This window comes from Oryx dammah, unplaced genomic scaffold, assembly GCF_014754425.2.
Source record: "Oryx dammah isolate SB20612 unplaced genomic scaffold, SCBI_Odam_1.1 HiC_scaffold_3, whole genome shotgun sequence".
Taxonomy (NCBI): domain Eukaryota; kingdom Metazoa; phylum Chordata; class Mammalia; order Artiodactyla; family Bovidae; genus Oryx; species Oryx dammah.
In genome coordinates, this window is record NW_024070187.1 from 39,690,619 (window position 1) to 39,711,952 (window position 21,334).

At 38.4% G+C, this 21,334-nt stretch overlaps 1 protein-coding gene across 2 annotated transcripts in view; it reads right to left on the reverse strand.

The window, feature by feature from the left end:
• Positions 1–855: 855 nt before the first annotated feature.
• Positions 856–21,334, reverse strand: part of KCNIP4 (potassium voltage-gated channel interacting protein 4) — a 574,348-nt gene continuing 553,869 nt past the window's right edge. For both annotated transcript variants that reach the window (XM_040237928.1, XM_040237929.1), the window contains exons 4-8: positions 14,282–14,352; positions 6,468–6,575; positions 4,511–4,615; positions 3,794–3,856; positions 856–2,334 (exon numbers count right to left, since the gene is read on the reverse strand). In XM_040237928.1, the coding sequence (XP_040093862.1) occupies positions 2,287–2,334; positions 3,794–3,856; positions 4,511–4,615; positions 6,468–6,575; positions 14,282–14,352 (395 nt within the window). In that variant the 3' untranslated portion in view covers positions 856–2,286. The remainder of the gene's footprint in view (positions 2,335–3,793; positions 3,857–4,510; positions 4,616–6,467; positions 6,576–14,281; positions 14,353–21,334) is intronic.

A 21,334-nucleotide genomic window follows, 5' to 3' on the forward strand; every position in this document is an offset into this window, starting at 1 on the left:
AAGCTATTCAAGTATTACTTATAAGTGTAGTTCTGAGTGTTGATGTAATAACAGCTGATTCTAGATCTTTCTACAGAGAAAGGAGTAGAGGGAGAGAAACAGAAAACAAGAAGACCCTCCACCTTCTGGGCAGGAAGAGAGCCTTAGGGCCCTGAGTAGCCACGCCAAGCCCAAGGCTGACTGAGCCTTCTGAAAAGATGGAGATTAGAGCAGCAGCTCCATCCCAGAAGGAGCTTCCTTGGTGGCTCAGACAGTAAAGAATCTGCCTGCAATGTGGGAGACCCAGGTTCGATCCCTGGGTCAGGAGGATCCCCTGGAGAAGAGAATGACTACCCACTTCAGTATTCTTGCCTGGAGAGTTCCGTGGACAGAGGAGCCTGGCAGGCAACAGTCTTGGGATCGCAAAGAGGTGGACACGATCGAGCATGTTCACAGTTTCACATTCTATCCCAGAAGGATGTTCACCCTTTCTTTATTCCATTCCTCAGATATGTGGAGTGATCTCTTTGTGTAGATAATTCTCATTTCAGGTGCAATCTCACAGAAGTAATTTAAAATCTAAGTGACTTGTAAAGAGTGCTAACTGCAGAGATGCTCCTTCCGCCTCAGGTCTCCTGTCCTTCCTGGCCCTTGCCTCACCCCTTCTTCCCTCAAGTCTACTCCCATCACATCCTCAGGCCCCATCAGTTCCCACACCTGCCTGCCCACTGGCCTTGCTCTGACTCTCTCTCCTTGTACTTTAGCACCACCCAGAGACCAAGATCTCTACAGTTTAGAAAATCCCATAAGGAAAACTTCATGTGTTTAGTCTAGTAATTATAAAATTTATTGAAATAAAGACCTATAACATAGACAGTAGAGTTATAAACATTTTATTTGCTTTTATTTTTTCGTTTTGAAATACAAAATGTGCACGTTGAGTTTACACAAACACGCGATGGCCAAGTTCAGTGTACATGTATTGTACTACTCTTAATTTCTACACTGGTGATAGCAGGGCAGCTTTCAACATCCTATGTCTACACCAGAATAGATACCTGATTTATTGTTGCAGAGACAGTTGCAAATTTCCTCCTACTCTAGCCTCTTGGTCTTGGTGATATTTCTGCAAAATAAGGAAGGTATGTGTATCTTGAGTAATACTGTGGCAGCTTTACGATTTTGGCTTAAGGTCATTAAAAATAATCTGAATAATTTGAGTTTTATGATGAGCTAAATCATAATACAATCCAGAGGAGTTGCTTAGCATTTATATTCATTTTCTACTAAATTTGGGTATTCTAGTGCTTAATATAATGGAATCAGTGGTGCTTTCAGAGTGAATTCTGTTTGCTGTTTTTATCTAGTAGGCATTGGGGTAGCCGAGATTTCTTTGTCCCTCAATGGCACATAATGTAAAGGTGCCAGGAGGGATCCCGTCAGGATGGAATAGGCCTTGAATGCGGTTAAGAATGAACTTGCTAAGCATTGCCATGGACTAGAGGACAGATGTCCTGACCCTTTTCATAAGCCTGTGGACATCCTCGCTTTGTTTCACACCTTCTTGGACTTCCACTTAGTGACAGAAAACAGTCAACCTATAGGATTGAACAAATCCAAAATTACATATATCATGTAGGCCTTGGCTATAATATGTATTATGAAAAACTGAGAAGTGCTTATTAAATAAGCTCTATTAGGCATATGTGGGCATCTGGGATAATTTGTTTCGCATTATAAAAAGTGCTAGATAAATGAATGTCTTAACAGAAGGCAGCAAATCCAGAGAAACGGACTATGTGTGTTTTTCTTTTGTTTCCAATTATAGTAATCTTGTTTTGTTTACTTAAAGTATAACTGGAATTACAGTATTCAAACATGGAAACTAATAGCTGGAAATTAGGTACAGATGCTACTATTTTAGAAAACCATTTAAAATCCTGGGGCTGAATACATAGAAGTGAGTAGCAAAAAACACTGACATTTTAAAATCACCAATAATGTGAAAGCTTCAATAATCACATGGCTAAAGAATGAATAAAACTATATGCCAGATTCTATTCCTTTTGAATATTCACAGGGTATGAAATGACTTAGAACATCCCATGGACTCGGTGGCGTTATGAAAAGGATGCAGATTTATAAATGGAAAACTGAAACCTTTTGGGGGTTGCTTTATATTAAAACAAAGCTTGTTTGCATAATGTGCCTCATTGTAAAGCTGAGCAATCTATGCTAAAAGTGGTAGCTCCAGCTTTGTGTGATAGCATCGTTCACGTTTGTCTATTTGAGGACATATTTAACAAGTTAAATCACATTTTCAAAGAGCTGCATGGAGCGCATGATGTTTTCATCCTGTAAGGGAGAAACGGTGGAATGAAATTCACCATATCTGTAAAGGAAAGTGCACTATTTTGCCTCTAAGGATCGCCAACCCCCACCAACCTCCTGTGCCAAATGTTCAAATACTGTGTCTGCAAATGTAAATACGCTTCTATCCATTTTCCACGCTGATACTATGGAGAGCCCGTTTTGTTTTGCTGAGTCCACCAGGCTTTAAAGACCTATTTAACTCTGACTTGGTGATAAGAGAGGATATTTCTCCAATTAGAATGCCAGTACGGAAACTGGAGAGGTAGCACAGAGCGTATACAAAGAGCAATGCAAACTGCCATATCTGGTCATCAGAGGCCAAATCACAGGGACTTGTACAAATGGAAGGAGACAGGGTTTGTGTGTGAGCTAAGAGTCAACTTCATGAAGATTGGAAGTTGGGATTTAGGAGATGGGTTGGCAGTAATTACATCTGTCCTTCTGAGTCTCTTAGAGATAAATCTCTGTGACCTTTAGGAACATTTAAAAATGAATGGTCTCTCAATGCCAGGGAAAGGATTGTTTGGAAGAAACCATTGCCCAGTATCTGCAGTTTAGTATATTCCTCTGAAACTTAAGGGGACAGATGATGGGGTACTTGGAGACTGTGACCATTTCTAGTAATGGAAAATGGTAGCAGAACTGATGACATCCACTGCTGGAGGCCAGGTAACAACACCACCATTAGCAGGTTGATGTCACCAAGTTAATTCAGAGATACCATGACATTGAAATATGAGTTGAAAAGCAGGCATCAGAAAAGGGAAAGTATATCAATTTGAAAATAATTAGAGTAAAACACTAGCAAACTTTTTGTCTCCAAAATTATTTTAAAAACTCTTTAACTGTTCTACCCACATACGAAGTCAAATAATTCTAGGTATGCTAAATCCAGTCTGCCACCAGATGGTGGAGAACCACGTGGACTTTTGCTCAGGGAGGATTTTCTGCTGTTTAATTTTGTGACTGACTATTTTGTTGAGCCAAAGAGATATCTTGTTCACATACACTGAAGCAATGGTGTTTATATTAGAAATTGGATATAAATTTGGTCAGTGTTACACTGCTGGCCATACTGGAATTCTAAATCTCTGGAGGATATGATAGCCAAGATATATTCTAGTTCTGGGGAAAGAACAATTCAAATCTCACATATGTTTTATCCTCAGTGATGAATATTCTAAAGGATTTGAAGAGCAAAAACACCAACCTGCACCTCTTCAGGGCTTCCCTCATAGCTTGCCTCAGGGTGTGTTGACTAATAGAATGTGTAAATGTGATTGTTTTCACAGTGGTAGGCTTGTTGCATGTCAGTTGTGTGGAAGTGATGATTTTAGGCATATGACCTTTACACTTTGCTCAGTTCTGGTGGCTAGCTGATAGTGCTCAGTCCAGCTGATAAGAAAGCAAAAGGGATAGCTCATTCACTATCATTACTTACTTTTTGACAACTTTCGATAAATTCGTCTATGGTAACAACTCCATCTTTGTTTTTGTCCATTTTCTGTTAGGGGATTACAGAACAGAAAACTTTACTCAGACATACCCCTCAGACCTGAATTGAACAAGCTGAAGCAGATGAAAAGAAAGCCCAGCTGCTTATTTTATGGGGAGGAACTGCTTCAAAACACAAACTAGTAGTTTCTTGGTAATAAGATTCATATGAGGCCGACTGATTTTAGGCTGTTGCCTTTTTAATAGAATGTGGTGCAGATCTAGAGTCTCTCTGTTCTAGAAAAACCCCACCCTCCAGCTACCATAGAGTTCAGGCAACTTGACTTACAGAACCTTGATTTTCTCTTCTGTAACATGGAGACTAATGACGATATAAATAACCTCATAGAGTCTTAACGAGAAATGAATGAAAACAAACACCCCAAAACATATGAGACATGGCAATTGCTTGCTTAACTTAGTGTTCTGTTGAGGTTTTGGTGAATGAGTTCAATAAGTGGAATTATCAATATTATGATAAATTCAAAACCAAAATTGCTAAATTCATAATGGTACTATTCCATAGTTGAATGGTAAATATTTTATAGCTTTGTCACTTTCAGTAAAAAATTATTTTCCTTCACATGCTTTTGAATTGTCATGATGCTTTGCAAACATCAGGAAATTTGCTCTTAATTTCACTCCCTCTCTATTGCAATCCTACCTGGAAAAATGTTTCAACATGTTGTCTGGGAGCATCTTCTTTGAGGACAGGATATGTACATTTACCCATCATATCGTATATTGCTTTCATTATATCAAGCATTTCCTGAAAAGGAAAAGACAGTTACATGAGGCCACAAATGATGTGAAAAGAAACCACTCTAGAAGCCTTGACAGATTATTCCTACTCAGTTTTCCAAGTTTTAAATTTTTGTTAATTCTTCATTAAATATCTTGATTGTCCCAGAGGAATAGCTTTATGCCTTAAAAGCAGCAGAATCAGAATTTAAGAATCAAGTTTGATCTTGGTCTCAAGATAAAGTAAATTCTTGTATATCTAACATGATCAGAAAACACCCTGGTTTAATATTTGGACTTCCATACAACTTCACACAGGCTATCTTTGCATTATAGGCTTATTATATATTTTATATGTTGACTATCAATTTCCATTTATTGAGAATAAAATATATTCCACATCAGGAGAATTATACTAAAACTAACTGATAAGTCTCAGAGCTTATTAGGGATTTCCATGTGTTTTTCCTATTGTGACTTTAAAGGCACATGTAGATTAGTCAAAATATTATGCTGGAAATGCTTTGAAACTTTAATTTCTATTAAATCTAGTTTTTGATTTGTGATTTCCAGTCTTAGTGGGAAAAAAAATGTCTAGATAACATAGACATTCAGATTTATTATTCATACTTGTTTTCTTCTTTTTGAAGTTTCCACATAAGAGTCCGGATTAAGTTGATAATATGCATGTAATATACTTTTACTTTTGACAATATTCAATTCCATCTTAAATGATAAAATTTGTCATTTGTAAACCATAGGTGAACCCCTATGGTTTGAGTGGAAGATTGTTTAATATAGCATTCATGAGATGTGTAAGATGTAAGTGATAAGAACAGCATGTTTGTGTTAAACATAGAAAGGGATTAAAAGACCAAGAGATACCTAATATCCTGGAGGCATCTGAGTACTAAATGTTTATTGTATACCAAACATACAAGAGGCACTAAGTATCCAGGAGACATGCTCAATGTACCTGAATGCTTAATACTCATGAGGTCTTAATTCAGCCACCCATTTGTGAGATCCATTCTGGCCCCATGTGTCTTCTGCTCAACAAACACAAAACCCATGGACATTGATCAGGTTAGTTGTTACATTATAACTGTGGTCAGGTGAACTTGTCCCTGTATCTTCAACAGAGCCAGTTAATGTTTGTCCCAAGATACCTTCTATTTGAGGAGCCTCATGCTCAAAACACAACTCTGGGGAAAGCTAGTGAGAGAAAGAACAGGTAGACATTGAATCACATCCAGGATTCAGGTAATATGGTCCTTCAACCTACCTTCACTCCATCCTCAATTTGTTATCTTACCCCATCCTTCCCCACTTACTTCTCATTGTGTTTTAAATTAGTTTAATCAGCCATTTGACATGCACATCCTAATTTGGTCTGTGAGACTTCTTCCTTAGATTAGCCCACCTGGAAATGTACTTGGAAACCTACAATTGCCTCAGGTCATTTCCCAGATAATACAGGTCACTACATAATTCACACAATGTTAAAACTGCCTCTGTTCCCATGTGGACCATATTATATGGGAGAAAAAAAGGTTACAGGCCAAATATTCTAACATGGTTTGGGTATATTTTCTTCCAATCTCATTCCAATCACTCTCTTTATTCCATGTACAGTATTTATTAAAATGCTGTTAGAAATCAAGATGTAATCCTTCTGTGTTTTATAATAATTTAGGAGATTAACAATAAGCTATTTCTACCCATTCCAAATTTTTCATCAGTATGTTTCTCCACCACCACAGAAAATATGTTAGATTCCTAAAAAAGTGATTTTAGAATGATAATTGCAATCATTTAGCATTTCAAGTTAAAGAATGAAAATGGTCAAAGGCTAGCTCTGTCGATGAGGCATTTCTTACTTCTTTAGTGATGTAGCCATCTTTATTTATGTCATACAAATTAAACGCCCAGTTGAGTTTTTCTTGTACTGTCCCCCGAAGCAAAATAGAAAGACCTTTGATGAAATCCTAAAAAGAAATAAAAATACAATTTGATGTAGAATTTCTAAAAAAAACTCTAATAAAATTCTTTATCAAATGGTACAAGTAAAGCTTTCAGTCCTCTGGATTTTGAACCATTTACTTAGCAAAATGGTTTATGAATTCCTAATCATCTTTTCCCAGCATGCTTTGTGGGCATAAACACTCCTTAGGTTTAACATTTCACTTAAAAAAACATTATATTTCTTTATGTATGTATTTTCATTGTGCTGGGTCTTCCTTGCTGCACAGGCTTTTCTCTGTTAGTGGCAAGTGGGGGCTACTCCTGTTACCGTGCCCAGGCTTCTCATTGAGGTGGCTTCTCTTGCTGTGTCTCTAGGGCACATGGGCTCAGTAGTCACAGTTCCTGGGCTCTAGAGCAAGGCTCAATAGTTGTGGCTCATGAGCTTAGTTCCTCCAAGGCATATGGGATCTTCTCGGACCAGGGATAAATCCTGTGTCTCCTGCATTGGCAGACGGATTCTTTACCACTGAGCCACCAGGGAAGCCCAACATTCTCACTTTCTAATTGAAAATTGTGACTTAAGTCAGCTGGAAATTGTGTCAAAATAGACACCCAAAAGCAAGACCCATAACAAGTGTTTAAGTGGTCTGTCTTACTACTACAAGTGCATAATATTCTTTTAGTGAAAAGAATCTAATGACTATCTTTTAAAATACAAGCACATACATAACACACTTCCCATGGAAAAGATCTGCTAACAAGAGATGTAGGTTGTCCTTAAGATATGGGCCAAGTGAAGCCTTTACTTAGAAATCAAGTTGTGGGCAATGGTTAAGAGAACAGAGCTGGAAACCAGGCAGCCTGAATTCAGATTCCAGCTGTATCACCTGATAACTCTGTTCTCTCAGACAACTTGACATCCTTTTATCTCAGTTTTCATGAATGGAGATTACCATATCTAACTTCTGAAAAGTTTTTATGAGGATTAAAAGAATTAAGCTGCTTATAACTGTGTGGCATGGACAGTGGCTATGTATTTGTCAAGTAAATGGAACCCTCAGTCAACATCAAGGTTCGGCAGGTTTGGTTGAATTGCAGACAGTCCAGTTGAACTCTATCAAGTTCGTATATATTTGTTGCTCAGTTGGCAGGGTTAGCATCACAATATGGTGGATTCTGAGTTCACATGGAATTGACAATCTGCTGTCAGGTAGGAATGAAGGAGCAGAAGGGAATTCCAGGAGTGGACTCGAGGCAAAGTTGTATTCTTGTTCTACATTCCAACATTTTGTAGTTGTTTTCCTGTCTCAACTTCTTCACAGTTTTTTTTTAAAGATGAGTGACATTCATTTAATTAAAAATGTAAAAATATATAAGATGTTTCATGAAAAATCTTCCTCCCAATTCTGGACCCCATCCACCCTATTTCTTTCCTCTAGACAACTGACATTAGTACCTTCTTGTGTTTACTTCTGAAGAATTTTTGTGCATATATGAGTATAAGGTATATTTATTTAAATATCTATTTCTTCTCCTTTTACAAAAATGATAGTGTAACAGGCTGCTTTGTATGTGTGTGTTTTAAAAACTTAGCAATAAAACTTGGAAATAATTCCTGTCTTTTTCATTGTTGCATACATACGAATATACCATAGTTTATGTAGCCAATATCCCATGGATGAATTATTTAAAGATTTCCAATCTTCTTATAAAGAAAGCTATAGAGTGACTTTATATATACATAATATATATTTTGAATAACTATATCTGCAGGATGAGTTCCTAGAGGTGGAACCTCTCGGTCAAAAGATTTGAACATTGATACATTTTATATACTTATTTTCAAATTTCCCTTCCAATTCTCTTCTCAAAATCTATGCATAAGAATATTATAGCTTGTCAATCCTATATGGATCACAGTTCTGATCTTTCTCAATCTTGTAGATTAATATTTCTCTCTCAGGTTACTAAAATTTGTATTCATTCTACTGTGAATAAATTTGAGCATTTTTTTTGAAATGTCTTGATTTATAGAAACTCTTCACATATTAGTAAAACTATCCCTGGTCTGGAATATATCTTCACATATTGTTTCCCAGTTTGTCATTTCTTTCTTTTTACTATGCTGATTTCTGTCGAGTAGGCATCTTTTGGTTTTTATATTCTAGAATTTGTCAGCCTTTTACTTCATGTCTCTTTGTTTATTCATATTCACCATAAGTTTTAGAGCCTTAGGTAGAGCTGGGGTTCAGTCCTGGTTCTGCCATTCATTAACTGTATGACTTTGGATAAGTCAGTTAGCATCTCTTAAGTCTGGAACTCCTCATCTCTAACATGTGGCAAGTAATACAGGCCCTAATTTTTTAAATCTGCAACTCACCACTCCCATCCAACAATATTTTTAATAAACTGAAAAAGAAGAACCTTTATTGGGAAGATAGGGGTGGTGGTGAATTTTGGTGCCAGAACTCATTTAATGCCAAAATCTGAACTGAAATGACATGAAACTATTCTAGTATCTATTTATCTGTTTATCTCTATTATTAATCACCTATTATCTGTTATCAGTCATGTTAATCAAAAGAAATTAAATTCTATTTTAATATTTCCAAGTCATAGTAGCTTGACACAGTATAAGCTTGTTTATCACTCACATGCAGTGAAATATGAGTGAGGATGGTGTTCTGTTCTGTGCAGTCATAACAGAGATCCAGGATTCTACTTTGCTTCAAGGCAAACCAAAATATGTAACCTCATGGTTTCCACAGATGAGAGAAGATGAGAGAAGAAGAGAGATGTGGTCACTTCCACCAGTCTCCTGTTGGTTGAAATTCAGTCTTGGCCCCACCTATCTGGGTAGGAGGAGAGGCTGGAAATATGGACTGATCATGTGATCTTAAAGCAGAATGCATGGACATTGGATCAGTAGCACTCTCTGCTACATTTATTGCTGAGAGTCTCTTGGACAGCAAGGAGATCTAACCAGTCAATCCTAAAAGAAATAAACCCTGAATATTCATTGGAAGGACTGATGCTGAAGCTGATGCTCCAATACTTTGGCCACCTGATGTGAAGAGTCTTTTCATTGGAAAAGACTCTGATGCTGGAAAAGATTGAAGGGAGGAGGAGAAGGGGATGACAGAGGATGAGATGGTTGGATGGCATCACTGACTCAATGGACATGAGTTTGAGCAAGCTCCAGGAGATGGCTGGTGTGTTGCAGTCCATGGGGTTGCAAAGAGTCAGACATATCTTAGCAACTGAACAAAAATAGTTTTACTGTACAAATGTTACACAGTTGATTATAGCATACTGCAGATCCTGCAGGAGTCATTAATAATATAGAGTATATGCACAGTGTTGTGTGTCTAAAGTCAGCAAGACTCTGAATGACAAATTTAGTTGGCTCTGAGGAATTCAGGTGAGGGACTGGGAATCTATATGTACCTCATTTGCCGGGCTGGATGAAGCACAAGCCGGAATCAAGATTGATGGGAGAAATATCAATAACTTCATATGCAGATGACACCACCCTTATGGCAGAAAGTGAAGAGGAATTAAAGAGCCTCTTGATGAAAGTGAAAGAGGAGAGTAAAAAAGTTGGCTTAAAACAACATTCAAAACATGAAGATCATGGCATCTGGTCCCATCACTGCATGGCAAATAGATGGGGAAACAATGGAAACAGTGACAGACTATATTCTGGGGCTCCAAAAATCACTGCAGATGGTGACTGCAGCCATGAAATTAAAAGAGGCTTGCTCTTGGAAAAAGAGTTATGACCAACTCAGACAGCATGTTAAAAATCAGAGACATTACTTTGCCAACAAAGGTCCATCTAGTCAAAGCTATGTTTTTACCAGTAGTCATGTATGGATATGAGAGTTGGACTATAAAGAAAGCTGAGCGCCGAAGAATTGATGCTTTTGAACTGCGGTATTGGAGAAGACTCTTGAGAGTCCCTTGGACTGCAAGGAGATCCAACCAGTCCATTCTAAAGGAAATCAGTCCTGAATATTCACTGGAAGGACTGATGCTAAAGCTGAAACTCCAATACTTTGGCCACCTGATGCAAAGAACTGACTCATTTGAAAAGACCCTGATGCTGGGAAAGATTGAAGGCAGGAGGAGAAGGGGACAACCAAGGATGAGATGGTTGGATGGCATCACGACTTGATGGACATGAGTCTGAGTGAGCTCCGGGAGTTGGTGATGGACAGGGAGGCCTGGCGTGCTGAGTCCGTGGGGTCACAAAGAGTCGGACACGACTGAGTGACTGAACTGAACTGAACTGGCAGGATAGCACAATTGCTAAGAGATGTATGCTGGGCCAGATTGCTTGAGTTTGAATCCCGACTCTCCTACTTTCTAGCTGTGCGAACTTGGGCAGATTGCTTTAGTTTTCTGTGAATCTGTTTCCTAATTTGCTAAAACGATGATAATCATACCTATGCAGATTAAGTTACTGTATGTAATTCATTCATCATAATACCTGACTCAGAAAGAGTGCTGAACAAGTCAGCTAGTTTTATTGTATGTAGGTATTATTAATACTATTTTAAATGTTATTTTCATATACTTAGTACAGTGACTGACACAAAATAAGTGCTTGTTTTATAATCAGATTCAGAACTATCTCTTACAGCATTGCAGATAGAGCGATCATCTGGCCTGTGCTTAAATGTGTTCATTGTAAGATCACTGAGGAATAAAATGACCAATGTCATTGTTAACTGGCTTCACTGGAAAAAATGTCCATTGTAGTACCTGCTGTGATTAATATCTAATAAATATTGAGCACATATTTGGTACCAGGCACGCAGCCAAGCCCTTAAGTGACATCACTTTGTCATCCTTCTATTATCCTGTGAAGTAGCTTTGTTTGCTGATGTTTCACAGTGAGGAACGCTAAGGCTCAGAGGATCTCACAGGGTTTCAACCACTTGATGGCAAGGGGATTTTTAGCCCCAGTCATATCTGGATCCAGGGCCCCTCCTGTCTTAGCCACTCCACTCTTTGGTTTTAAGCAAATTAAGTAGGAAACTTCCATTTCCCTTTACCTTGCATCAGGATGGTTTCTGCTGTACCTCCCAGGATCTACTGTTACTCAAAATATGTTCATTTCTTAATCATTTCTACTTTCTAGAGACTTTTCACATGGCTAATCAATTTAGAAAAATAACTACAATAGCCTAGTTTTAAATTTGATTTTGATTTAACATTTATTAATTCATCCATTAGTTTGTCTTCAAAAAGACATTTTTTTTACCAACATGCTTATAGTATATAGCCATTACAACTAATTTCCCAAATTATCATCAGCATTCATCACAATTACTATGATGAATATTACATAAATATTATAATAGCAACATTAGGCATGGTCTCATATCATTAACACCAGACTAAATTTACATGTGAAATTGGATACAATGGGCTGTGAGTAATTGATGGTACATTTCTAATATGTAAGTAATTTTAAGTAATGAAATCACTAGCAGTCTCTGCCTTACCCAAACCCTAGCTATGAAAGATTTTATTAGGTGAATTGGAACATTTGATTTCTATGTTATGGCTAAATTAAGGCCATGCAGCAAACACTAATACAATATTGTCACGGGTGATCATCAGCTGCCAAAGTGGAAGAAATGTGACAGGGGACGGGTACCTATGATAGACTCACGTCTTCATCAATTGCTGTTGTCGCATCAGGGTCAACCCATGGACCACTGCTGGCTTCTTGGTCCACACCTTTACTGAGCCACTGCCAGCTTCTCCTCTTATTTTGTCAGTGATTTTTCTTGGTTACATTGTGAGATGACACACTGAGTTTTCTGGCCCAGAATAGTCATTTCAGCACAGTCATTTCAACCTGCGCAAGCATCTAGCGTGCAAGGCGGTACTTTGCTCACTCTGCCCCAGGGCCACTGACTGAATGACCTCTCAGGAGTTTGTGCCCCCTTTTGTCATCCTGATGCCACAAAGTGTTGAGATGTTAGTGTGCCAATTTAATTTTTATACCTCCTGAGCTTATCACCTCCTTTTCTCCACCGCCTTCACTGTAGGTCCAGCTGACATCAGCCCGTCGGAACTCTTGGGATAAAAAGCTGCTAATTGGACTTTTTGTTTCTAGGAACATACCTTAACTTCCCTGCTGAGAATTCTTCAATTCTTATCTTGCTCCTTACCTCCTGCAGTTCAGCCTCCTTGGCATCCTGCCTCAGATGTGTGGAGATCTGCCCTTGGCCTCCTTACCCAGCTTTCCTGTCACTCTCCCCCTTTTGCATTTCATCTTCTAGGTGACTTAACAAATGTTTTCTCTTCATTCCCAGGCCTCTGCCTCACTCCCCACTGCTCCCCATCCTGAGCCCTTATCCTCTTTAGCAGTCCTTCATCAAGTCCATGGGAGCGATTCTCTGATACAGCCCACTAGTACCCTTCCTTGTTGATTCCACACCATCATCTGCTTTCCTTTATTTTGACACTCACTGAAATCTCTGTTCATGTGTAAGATGCACTCTTCCCAATTAAAAAAAAATGCATACCTTCTAAATTATCTGGCTCCCATGATACATATTAACAATTCTGCACACAATTCCAGTGTGTGAGTGGGGATTTCCTCACTCTAACACCATATGTAATCAAGTAATCTCCAACACCAGATGTCTTACAGTTCAACTTACTTCTGATACTTTCTTCCTGGAGACAGAGCCAGATTCTACATGACAGCCTCTTCCTGGCCCCCAGCTTTAGATGCTACTGCAAGAGTTTCCAACAAACCTTTACTTGGGTTCAAGTAATTTGCTAGAGCAGCTCACAGAACTTCCAGAAACATATACTTACTAGATTACCAGTTTTTAAATAAAAGGATATTTAAGAGCTTTTACTAAAATTCCTAGATAGCTTACCAAGACTGAATCATGAAGAAATAGAAAGTATGAACAGATCTATAACTAGGAAACTGATTCGGTAATCACAGACCTCCCCAAAGAGACAAGCCTAGTAGCAGATGGCTTCCCTGGTGAATTCTGCCAAATATTTAAAGAACACCAACCTTTTTCAAACTGTTCCAAAAAATTGATGTGGAAGAAACACTTCCAAATTAGACCAGCCTTACCTGGTGCCAAAACCAGACAAAAAAATCACAAGAAAATTACAGGCCAATATTCCTGATACACACAGATGCAAAAGTCCTCAACAAAACACTAGCAAACTAAATCCAAGAGCACATTACAATGATTATACTCCATGACAAAGTAGAATTTATCCCTGGGGATAGAAAGGTGAATCAATACATGAAAATCAAGTAATATAATATTCCACATTGACAGAATTAAGGATACAAATCTTATGATCATCTCAATAGATGCAGAAAAAGCATTTGACAAGTTCAATACTCTTTCAAGATGTATACTGCCAACAAACTGGGAATAGAAAGAAAGTACCTCAACATAATAAAGGCGATATATGAAAAGGCCACAGCTAACATCACACTCAGTGGAGAAACTGGAAAACTTTCTCTCAGTATTAGGAGCAAGACAAAGATGTCCACTCTTGTTGAATATTCTTAATGCAACAATAATAAAGTAATAAAAGGCTCAAAAAGCCAAAAAAAAAATTATACCACCAAACACAAATTTTCACCCTAACAGCACTAAATCCCTTTCAGTGTATTCAAAGTCAAAGCATTATTAAAAAAACACACACACACAAGAAACTTAAGACTTACCTCAAAACTTACAGCTCCATTGTGGTCCGTATCGAATGCGTTGAACAGAAAATGTGCATATGTTGTAGAATCTGAAATGTTGAAAATAAAATAATGATAAGTTAGCATTTCAATATCCTACAAAAGATTTAGATAGCATGTCCAAGCCTCTTCTACTCAGGAGAATACACTTTGACTTGTGGTTTCTTTGCTTTCTTCCCAGCTGCCCATCCTCTCTCAGGAGAGGGTTGTAATTTGAGGTTCATAGGCATGACTTACCTACAGAGACCACTGGTGAGAGAAGCTCTCTAAGTTTCTGGATGGAATTTCTCCGAATACACAGGAGTCTTGGATGATGCTACTGACACTGGGATGAGTAATGTTACCTTAGGTGGGTGTGAGGCTTAAGCAAGTCAAATCTAGAAATTGATTAGTGCTTGGCAGGGACTATCTCTAAAAGAAGTGAAATAATAAAATACTAATAATGAGACACAGATGAATTGCTGTTATTGGTGGTATAATTATTAGTTCATCATTTTACAACCCAGATAAGGATACTGGGATTCAGAGAGGTATCCCAGTACTTCTCTGGGATAAGCCAAAGCCACACAGTCCATTAGCAGTAGAGTGAAACATCACTTAAGCATTTCTGACCAAAATGCCATGCTAGCCCATACCCAGTAAGGTTGCCTGATGAAGTGGAAACAGGAGTGATTTGGGAAGTTTCTGTGGTCATGTTGAGATGGATTGTGTGGTCCTAAAGTTTCGCAGTTGCAAGTAGTGGGGTGCTCCTGCTTTGCCTGGGTCCTGGGTGGGATTGAGGCTCTGGGCAATGGTAGACTGCTTGTCCTAGGGTCACAAGATGCTACCTAAGGACACTGAAGTTCTCTGAAATCCAAAACTTCCTCTGAGTTTGCTTCTAGTAAGTTATTTCCCTCTAGATTTTTTCCTTCCTCTTCCCCTTTTCCCTTTGTCTCCGTAATCTCTGAACTTTCTGCCTTTTACTTGAAATGTATTTTATATATATATTTCTAATTGTTTTCTTTCCTTAGTGCAGTTTTCATTTTAAGTCCCTCTGTGCTTGACCCTTGATCAAATTTATGTGATTATTTTAAATGTTTCATCTCATGGGCTTTAGCCTTTTATCTTAACCTTTTTTATATTAAAAAATAGTAACCTTTTAGATCATTGGCTCTAACCTTTTATCTTCTGTTTAAAATCTCATCTATTTCTATTTTATAACTTTTATCCTTTATTTTTATTGGGATTTAACAAAAGTTCTGTTCGCCTTTACTTTATGAATTGCTTTTTGAAGGCTGTCAACAGACTAAGTCACAGAAGCAGTAGAGAACTTCTCTCTCCAGATAAAGGAGGTCAGAAGTCGTGCAGACTCCTCTCCTAGCTTGCAGGCAGCCATGGCTTTTGTAGGCATTATTTTCCTGAATGCTTCATCCCGCTGGTTAACTCTCTTGAAGGCCATGCATTTCATGAGGTAAACGGTACACTCAATTTCTCAAAATAATGGTGACATTGTTTTTCATCTCTTACCTTTAAATATGATATAGTGGTTTAGTTGCTAAGTCATGTCTGACTCTTGCAACCCCATGGACTGTAGCCTGCCAGACTCCTTTGTCCGTGGGATTCTCCAGGCAAGAATATTGGAATCAGTGGCCATTTCCTTCTCCAAAACATGATATGAGGAACCACTTATCTTTAAACATATGAATTAATATGTTTTCAATGAACCAAACAGACACCACAATTGGGCCTAAGTAGTACATAAAAGGACTGTAAATAGAGTGGATGTCCATCTAGTGTTGACAGGTTGCAGGAAGAAACCCTTTTGGGTATGGAGCTAGGATTTTAATTGCAATCAACTTAGTGCAAGTGTTGGGAAGTTCCATTAGAATTATCAAGGATTACCAGCCCCCCCTTTTTTTATGAACATGTTTTGCTCTCAGCAATATTTTCATAGACTTCTTGAACTATTTAGTGCCCTATGGAGAAATGAGTTGACAGATGGAATGTTAAACTTATCTTTAGGGGGAAAAAATAAAGGGATTTTGCCTATTTTAAAATGAGCTCATTAAGCAGATATTTTGTTACTTTATACAGTCAGGGTAAATGCCTTTACCTTAGCAAACAGAACTCACCATGAATATAAGGCGCAGAACAAACAATGCTGACAATTTTTTAAAATTTAAAACACCGAGATAACATAGGCATATAATAATTACCATTCTTTTTGACCTATGGGACCCACACTCTGAGGGTTTGCCCTAATGTGGTTTAGAGGGCATCCTATTCCTCTAAATGTATCTTGGCAAGTTTCTTGGAAATGAAGCCAGTTTTCCAGCCTAGATAGGAGATACCAGGTGGAGAGATGGTATCATCTCTCAGATGGCCCAAATTTGAATCTCAGCTCAACCAACTATTAATCATGTGGCTATGGCAAATTGTTTAAGCTCTCTGTAACTCAGTTTCCTCACCTACAAAATGATAACAATGTGTACTTCATAGAGTCCTCATGAAGACATTAAATGAGATACTACATGCAAGTTCTTAGAACAGTCTTAGGCAAATGTTAAATGTTCACTAAATCAGTTATCATTGTTATCCTTCATAGACAAGTCACTCTCATTTCAATCACCGCAAATAAATGTGATCTTTTTTTTTTACAGATTTAATATATTCCATTTGAAAAAGTTCTTATTGTGTGTGTGTGTGTGTGTGTGTGTGTGTGTGTGTGTATGTATGAAATCTCTATTGTGAAAGGGTCTGAACTTCTAATTTAATGGAACTTCAGATGGTAAAGAATCTACCTTTATGCAGGAGACCCAAATTCAATCCCTGGGTCAGGAAGATCCTCTTGCCTGGAGAATTCCATAGACTGAAGAGCCTGATGAGCTCCAGTCCATGGAGTCACAAAGAGTCAGAGACACAACTGAGCAACTAACACTTCATGTTCAGTGAAGACTAGTATCATTATGTCATGAAAAGTATTGAGGTTCTGACAGAGCTTGAATTTCTTCAGCAGGCATTGGGAGATAGTGAAAGTTTTTAAAGAAGGAGAATGATGCTACTAGCTTTAGAGCTAAGGCATCGGCAGTGTCTGCTGTGCATAGAAATGGATTCTGCAGAGAAAAAGGAAACTGTCCACAAAAGGATCTCAGTCTGACTTCATCTGACTATGCTCTTCTTAAATACTCAGCAAACATCTGCTAAAAGGATGAGTAACTGGCATTCTGGATTCTAGATTTCAGTACAGTTCGGGGTTCAGAATATCTAACAATGGTCTTTGTTCTTCCTGTATGACCTGACATGTCTCCTCTGACCACAACTTTCCAAACAATGAAAACAGTTACTGAATTTCATATGCTGACTTTGTTCAGTTTCTCATAGTTTTACTTGTGAAGCTGAAAATTAAATGTTGAAATTTTACAGATAGGGGACAAAATTTATGGAGTCTTAGACTAGGAAGGATCTTCCATGCCATTTAGCTATTTATCTACATTTAACAAAAGTGGAAAATGGGTGTAGGTAATGTTAAGGATAGTAGCTACGGTCACCTAGTTAGCCAGTGGTAGAGTCAGTAATGAAATCAAGACATATCAACACTTACTCTTATAAATAAAGAATATTAGGGAATTCCCTTGTGGTCCACTGGATAGGATTTCAGGCTTTCACTGTGGAGGGGCTGGATTCAATCCCTGGGAGAAATTAAGACCCTGGAAGTCATGTGACACAGCCCACCCTACCCCCCACCAAAAATAAAGGAAAGAATGTTAGACTAGAAAGAAAACTTGAAGATTCTTCTGTTCCACATTTGGTAAATGAACAACCTGAGGCCCAGAGAAATAAACTATTTAAGTCACACATCTTGGCGCTAGCAATGTCTATCCATAAACTCAGGACTCTTGACTTAGTCCAGTGCCTTTAACCCAACTATGCCCAGACCACAGTTATAATATCAACTAATCCCTTGATTGGAAAGGCCACTGGTACACATATTTCAGAATATTTGAACAAATGCACTTGGTTATCGTGTTCCAGGTCTGTGGATTGAAATCAGTCTTTCTTCCCACCACCATCCCCTACTCCTGCCTGAATTCATGCACAAGATACAAAATTAGTTCATTGCATTTGGATATACAATTCACGGCACTGTGACTGCAGTAAGGTGAGTTCACTCACTACATGAGTGGTAGTATCTCTTCACTATGTCCTCTATAAATCACCCCGAAAATTCCTAGAAATAGAAGTATATTCAGTGGATGCAGTTATTTGGGAAAAAGTACTTAAATCTTTATGTCCATAAAACTCATCTAAATGCCTCAAGTGCCTTACACAGTGGATGTTCAATAAATACTTTAGATTCTTCTGACTGAAACTCACTCCTTCAATAACTGTTGATCGGGTGCCTCATATAGTCGAAGTAAGTGCAAAATTCCTACAACACATGCAGGGGTAAACCAGGAGACTGTAAGTTTCATGAGCTTTAAAAATGCCTGAAGAGCTTCTAAGCTAAGGCTTCCCTGTAGGTGGCATTGGAAAACACTGCTGTAATGATATAGGTAATGCGGTTTCCTCTTGGCTTGTTTTATAGGAGACATACTTTATCCCCTACAAACAGGAAGCCTCTGTTCAGTTCAGCTGTGCTGATATCCAGGACTCCAAACAAGTTGTGCTTGGTAAACCATCCTGCTAAGCTGTAGAGGAAACTCAAGAGCCTGACACAGTATAAATTGCAGGAGATTCTGGCAATACGACAAAGTATCTTCCTGGAGGAAATGGTGAGACATTGTGATTTATGGTCCCATCATTGCTACGACTCCTAATGAGAGACATCTGTTGCTTTCAGGCCATCAAACTAAATAAACGACTTCACACAAGTGTGACGATGTCCTAACAGGGATTTGACTGCCACCAGAGAATACATTCTTTCTTAGGACATTTTCCCTTTTCTAGCAGCACTGCAAGATACAATTTGCATGCACGATATTAATTTTTTAAATTGCAAGTCATCTTTCTTTAAAATATTTCATTTTCTTCAGTAATGCTGGATGCTTTTAGATTTATGCATTCAATTAACATGAATATTCAAAGGATTTTTAAAAGTGCAAAAGTGATTTTTCTGCAAATCCCTTTGGACTTTATAACAAGACTCTCTTGCAAATTATTATGCTTAAGTAGATGTTCTCTAATGTTGAAATGTTATTTTTCAGATAAAGATACATTTTTAATGTGAAGTTGTATCCAATTTGTAGTATGTAATAACTTTCATTTGAGATAAGCAAAAAATAGCTAAAAGATTTCCATTTGTGCTAAGGGCTTTGATATTAATGCCTATAAATACACTGGCAGACAGTTTATAGTAAACATCATTCTTTTAAAAAATTCCATGGTTTTTAATAACTTAGAAATATGTATTAAACAAATGATATTCTAAATTTGTTATTAATGCAGACAATAGACCCATTACAAGCCTGGCATCAGACCCAATACCTGTCTGTGGGTGGTTAGTAACAAGATGAGCTGGGGGAGTTGTCACCCATGACATATGCAAATTCATGTAATAATGGGTCACTGTTTGTTTTCTCAGAATTTTTATGTAATTCTTTGAAAAGTCCATCTTAAGGGAGAATTTCCATTTTGATAATCCATGCACAAAATTGTCTTCAACCTACCAAAATACATAAAGCCAAAAGTGAATCGAGTTTTTATACGAAATAGCTAATATTCAAGTGTTGTATCCATTAAAAATGCCCACGATGAGGTAGATGTCATTCAGTCAGCCACACATTCACTCATTTTTGCAGTATTAGTGGGACTACTCGTCACTCAGTGTCCCATGACCTGTGGATATAGCAGTGAGCAAAACAGACAGAAAATTCCATTCCCTTGGAAATGACATTCTAGTGGAAAAAGAGGTGGTAAGCCACAACAAAAATAAATAAAATATACATTATTAGATACTCTTGAGTGCTAAAGAGAAAGCAAAAGCAGGAAAAGGGCACGGGGGATGTTTAAGGGGTTGAGGTTTAAGCCAGGGTGGCCAGGGGAAGCCTCCCTGAGAAGGCGGCATTTGAATGAAAGCAGAGGTGATGAGATGTTGAGATGGATGTTTGGGAGAAGAGAGATTCCAGACAGAGAGAAAAATGAAGTCAAAGGCCCAGAGGCAGGTCTTTCCTGGTAGTCCAGTGGTTAGGGCTCTGCCCTTCCACTGCAGGGAGCACGTGGTTGATCTCTGGAGGAGGTGGCGAATAAGATCCCATATGTTGGTGCAATGCAGCCAAAAATTTTTTAAGAATAAGAAAAAAAAGCTCCGAGGCAGCAAAAGGACTGGTGTGCTGGAGGAAGGGCAATAGGCCAGGGAAGCTGGAATGAGGTGAGCAAAAGGGAGGGTCAGTGAAGGATGAGGCAGAGAGAGAACAGGAGACAGTGACTGTGACTTTTGCTCTGAGTGGGTGGAAGATTCTGGGCAGAGCAGTGATGCAACCCACATTTTACCAGGATAACTCTGGCTCATGTGAGAATAAACCATGGTGGGGGAGTAGAAAAGAGGGATGGGATCAGAAAGACTACCTAGGAGAACACTGCAGTTATTTTGGCATCAGATGATAGTGACTCTTTTAAGTAGGAAAGAAGTAAAAAGGTGATGACTAGGAAATGGATGGATTTCTGTGCACCTTGGTTTCCACATGTATGGAAAGGGAGAATCGTAGCTAGGGTTGTTGGAGGGTGATGGGTAACACATGCCAGGGCCAGACATGTATTAGATGCCTGACGAATGGCAGCTCCTTCAACTCAGGTTCGGTTTATCTGGATCGAATCTTTTTTATGTCCTCCCTGTCGTTCAGCTGGTCTAATTGTGCCTACATTGTGTTCTCATAATATTATGTTGTTAACTTCCATCTTCATGTTTATTTTTCGTGCTGGCTCTGCCCATCTGCTACACTAGGCTCTACCATTCTTTAGGGCGGTCTCACTCCCCTTACATCATCAGCATCTCACACATGGCTGGAAACATGGAAGGTTGCAGGACAAGTTACATGGAAGGTTGCAGGACAAGTT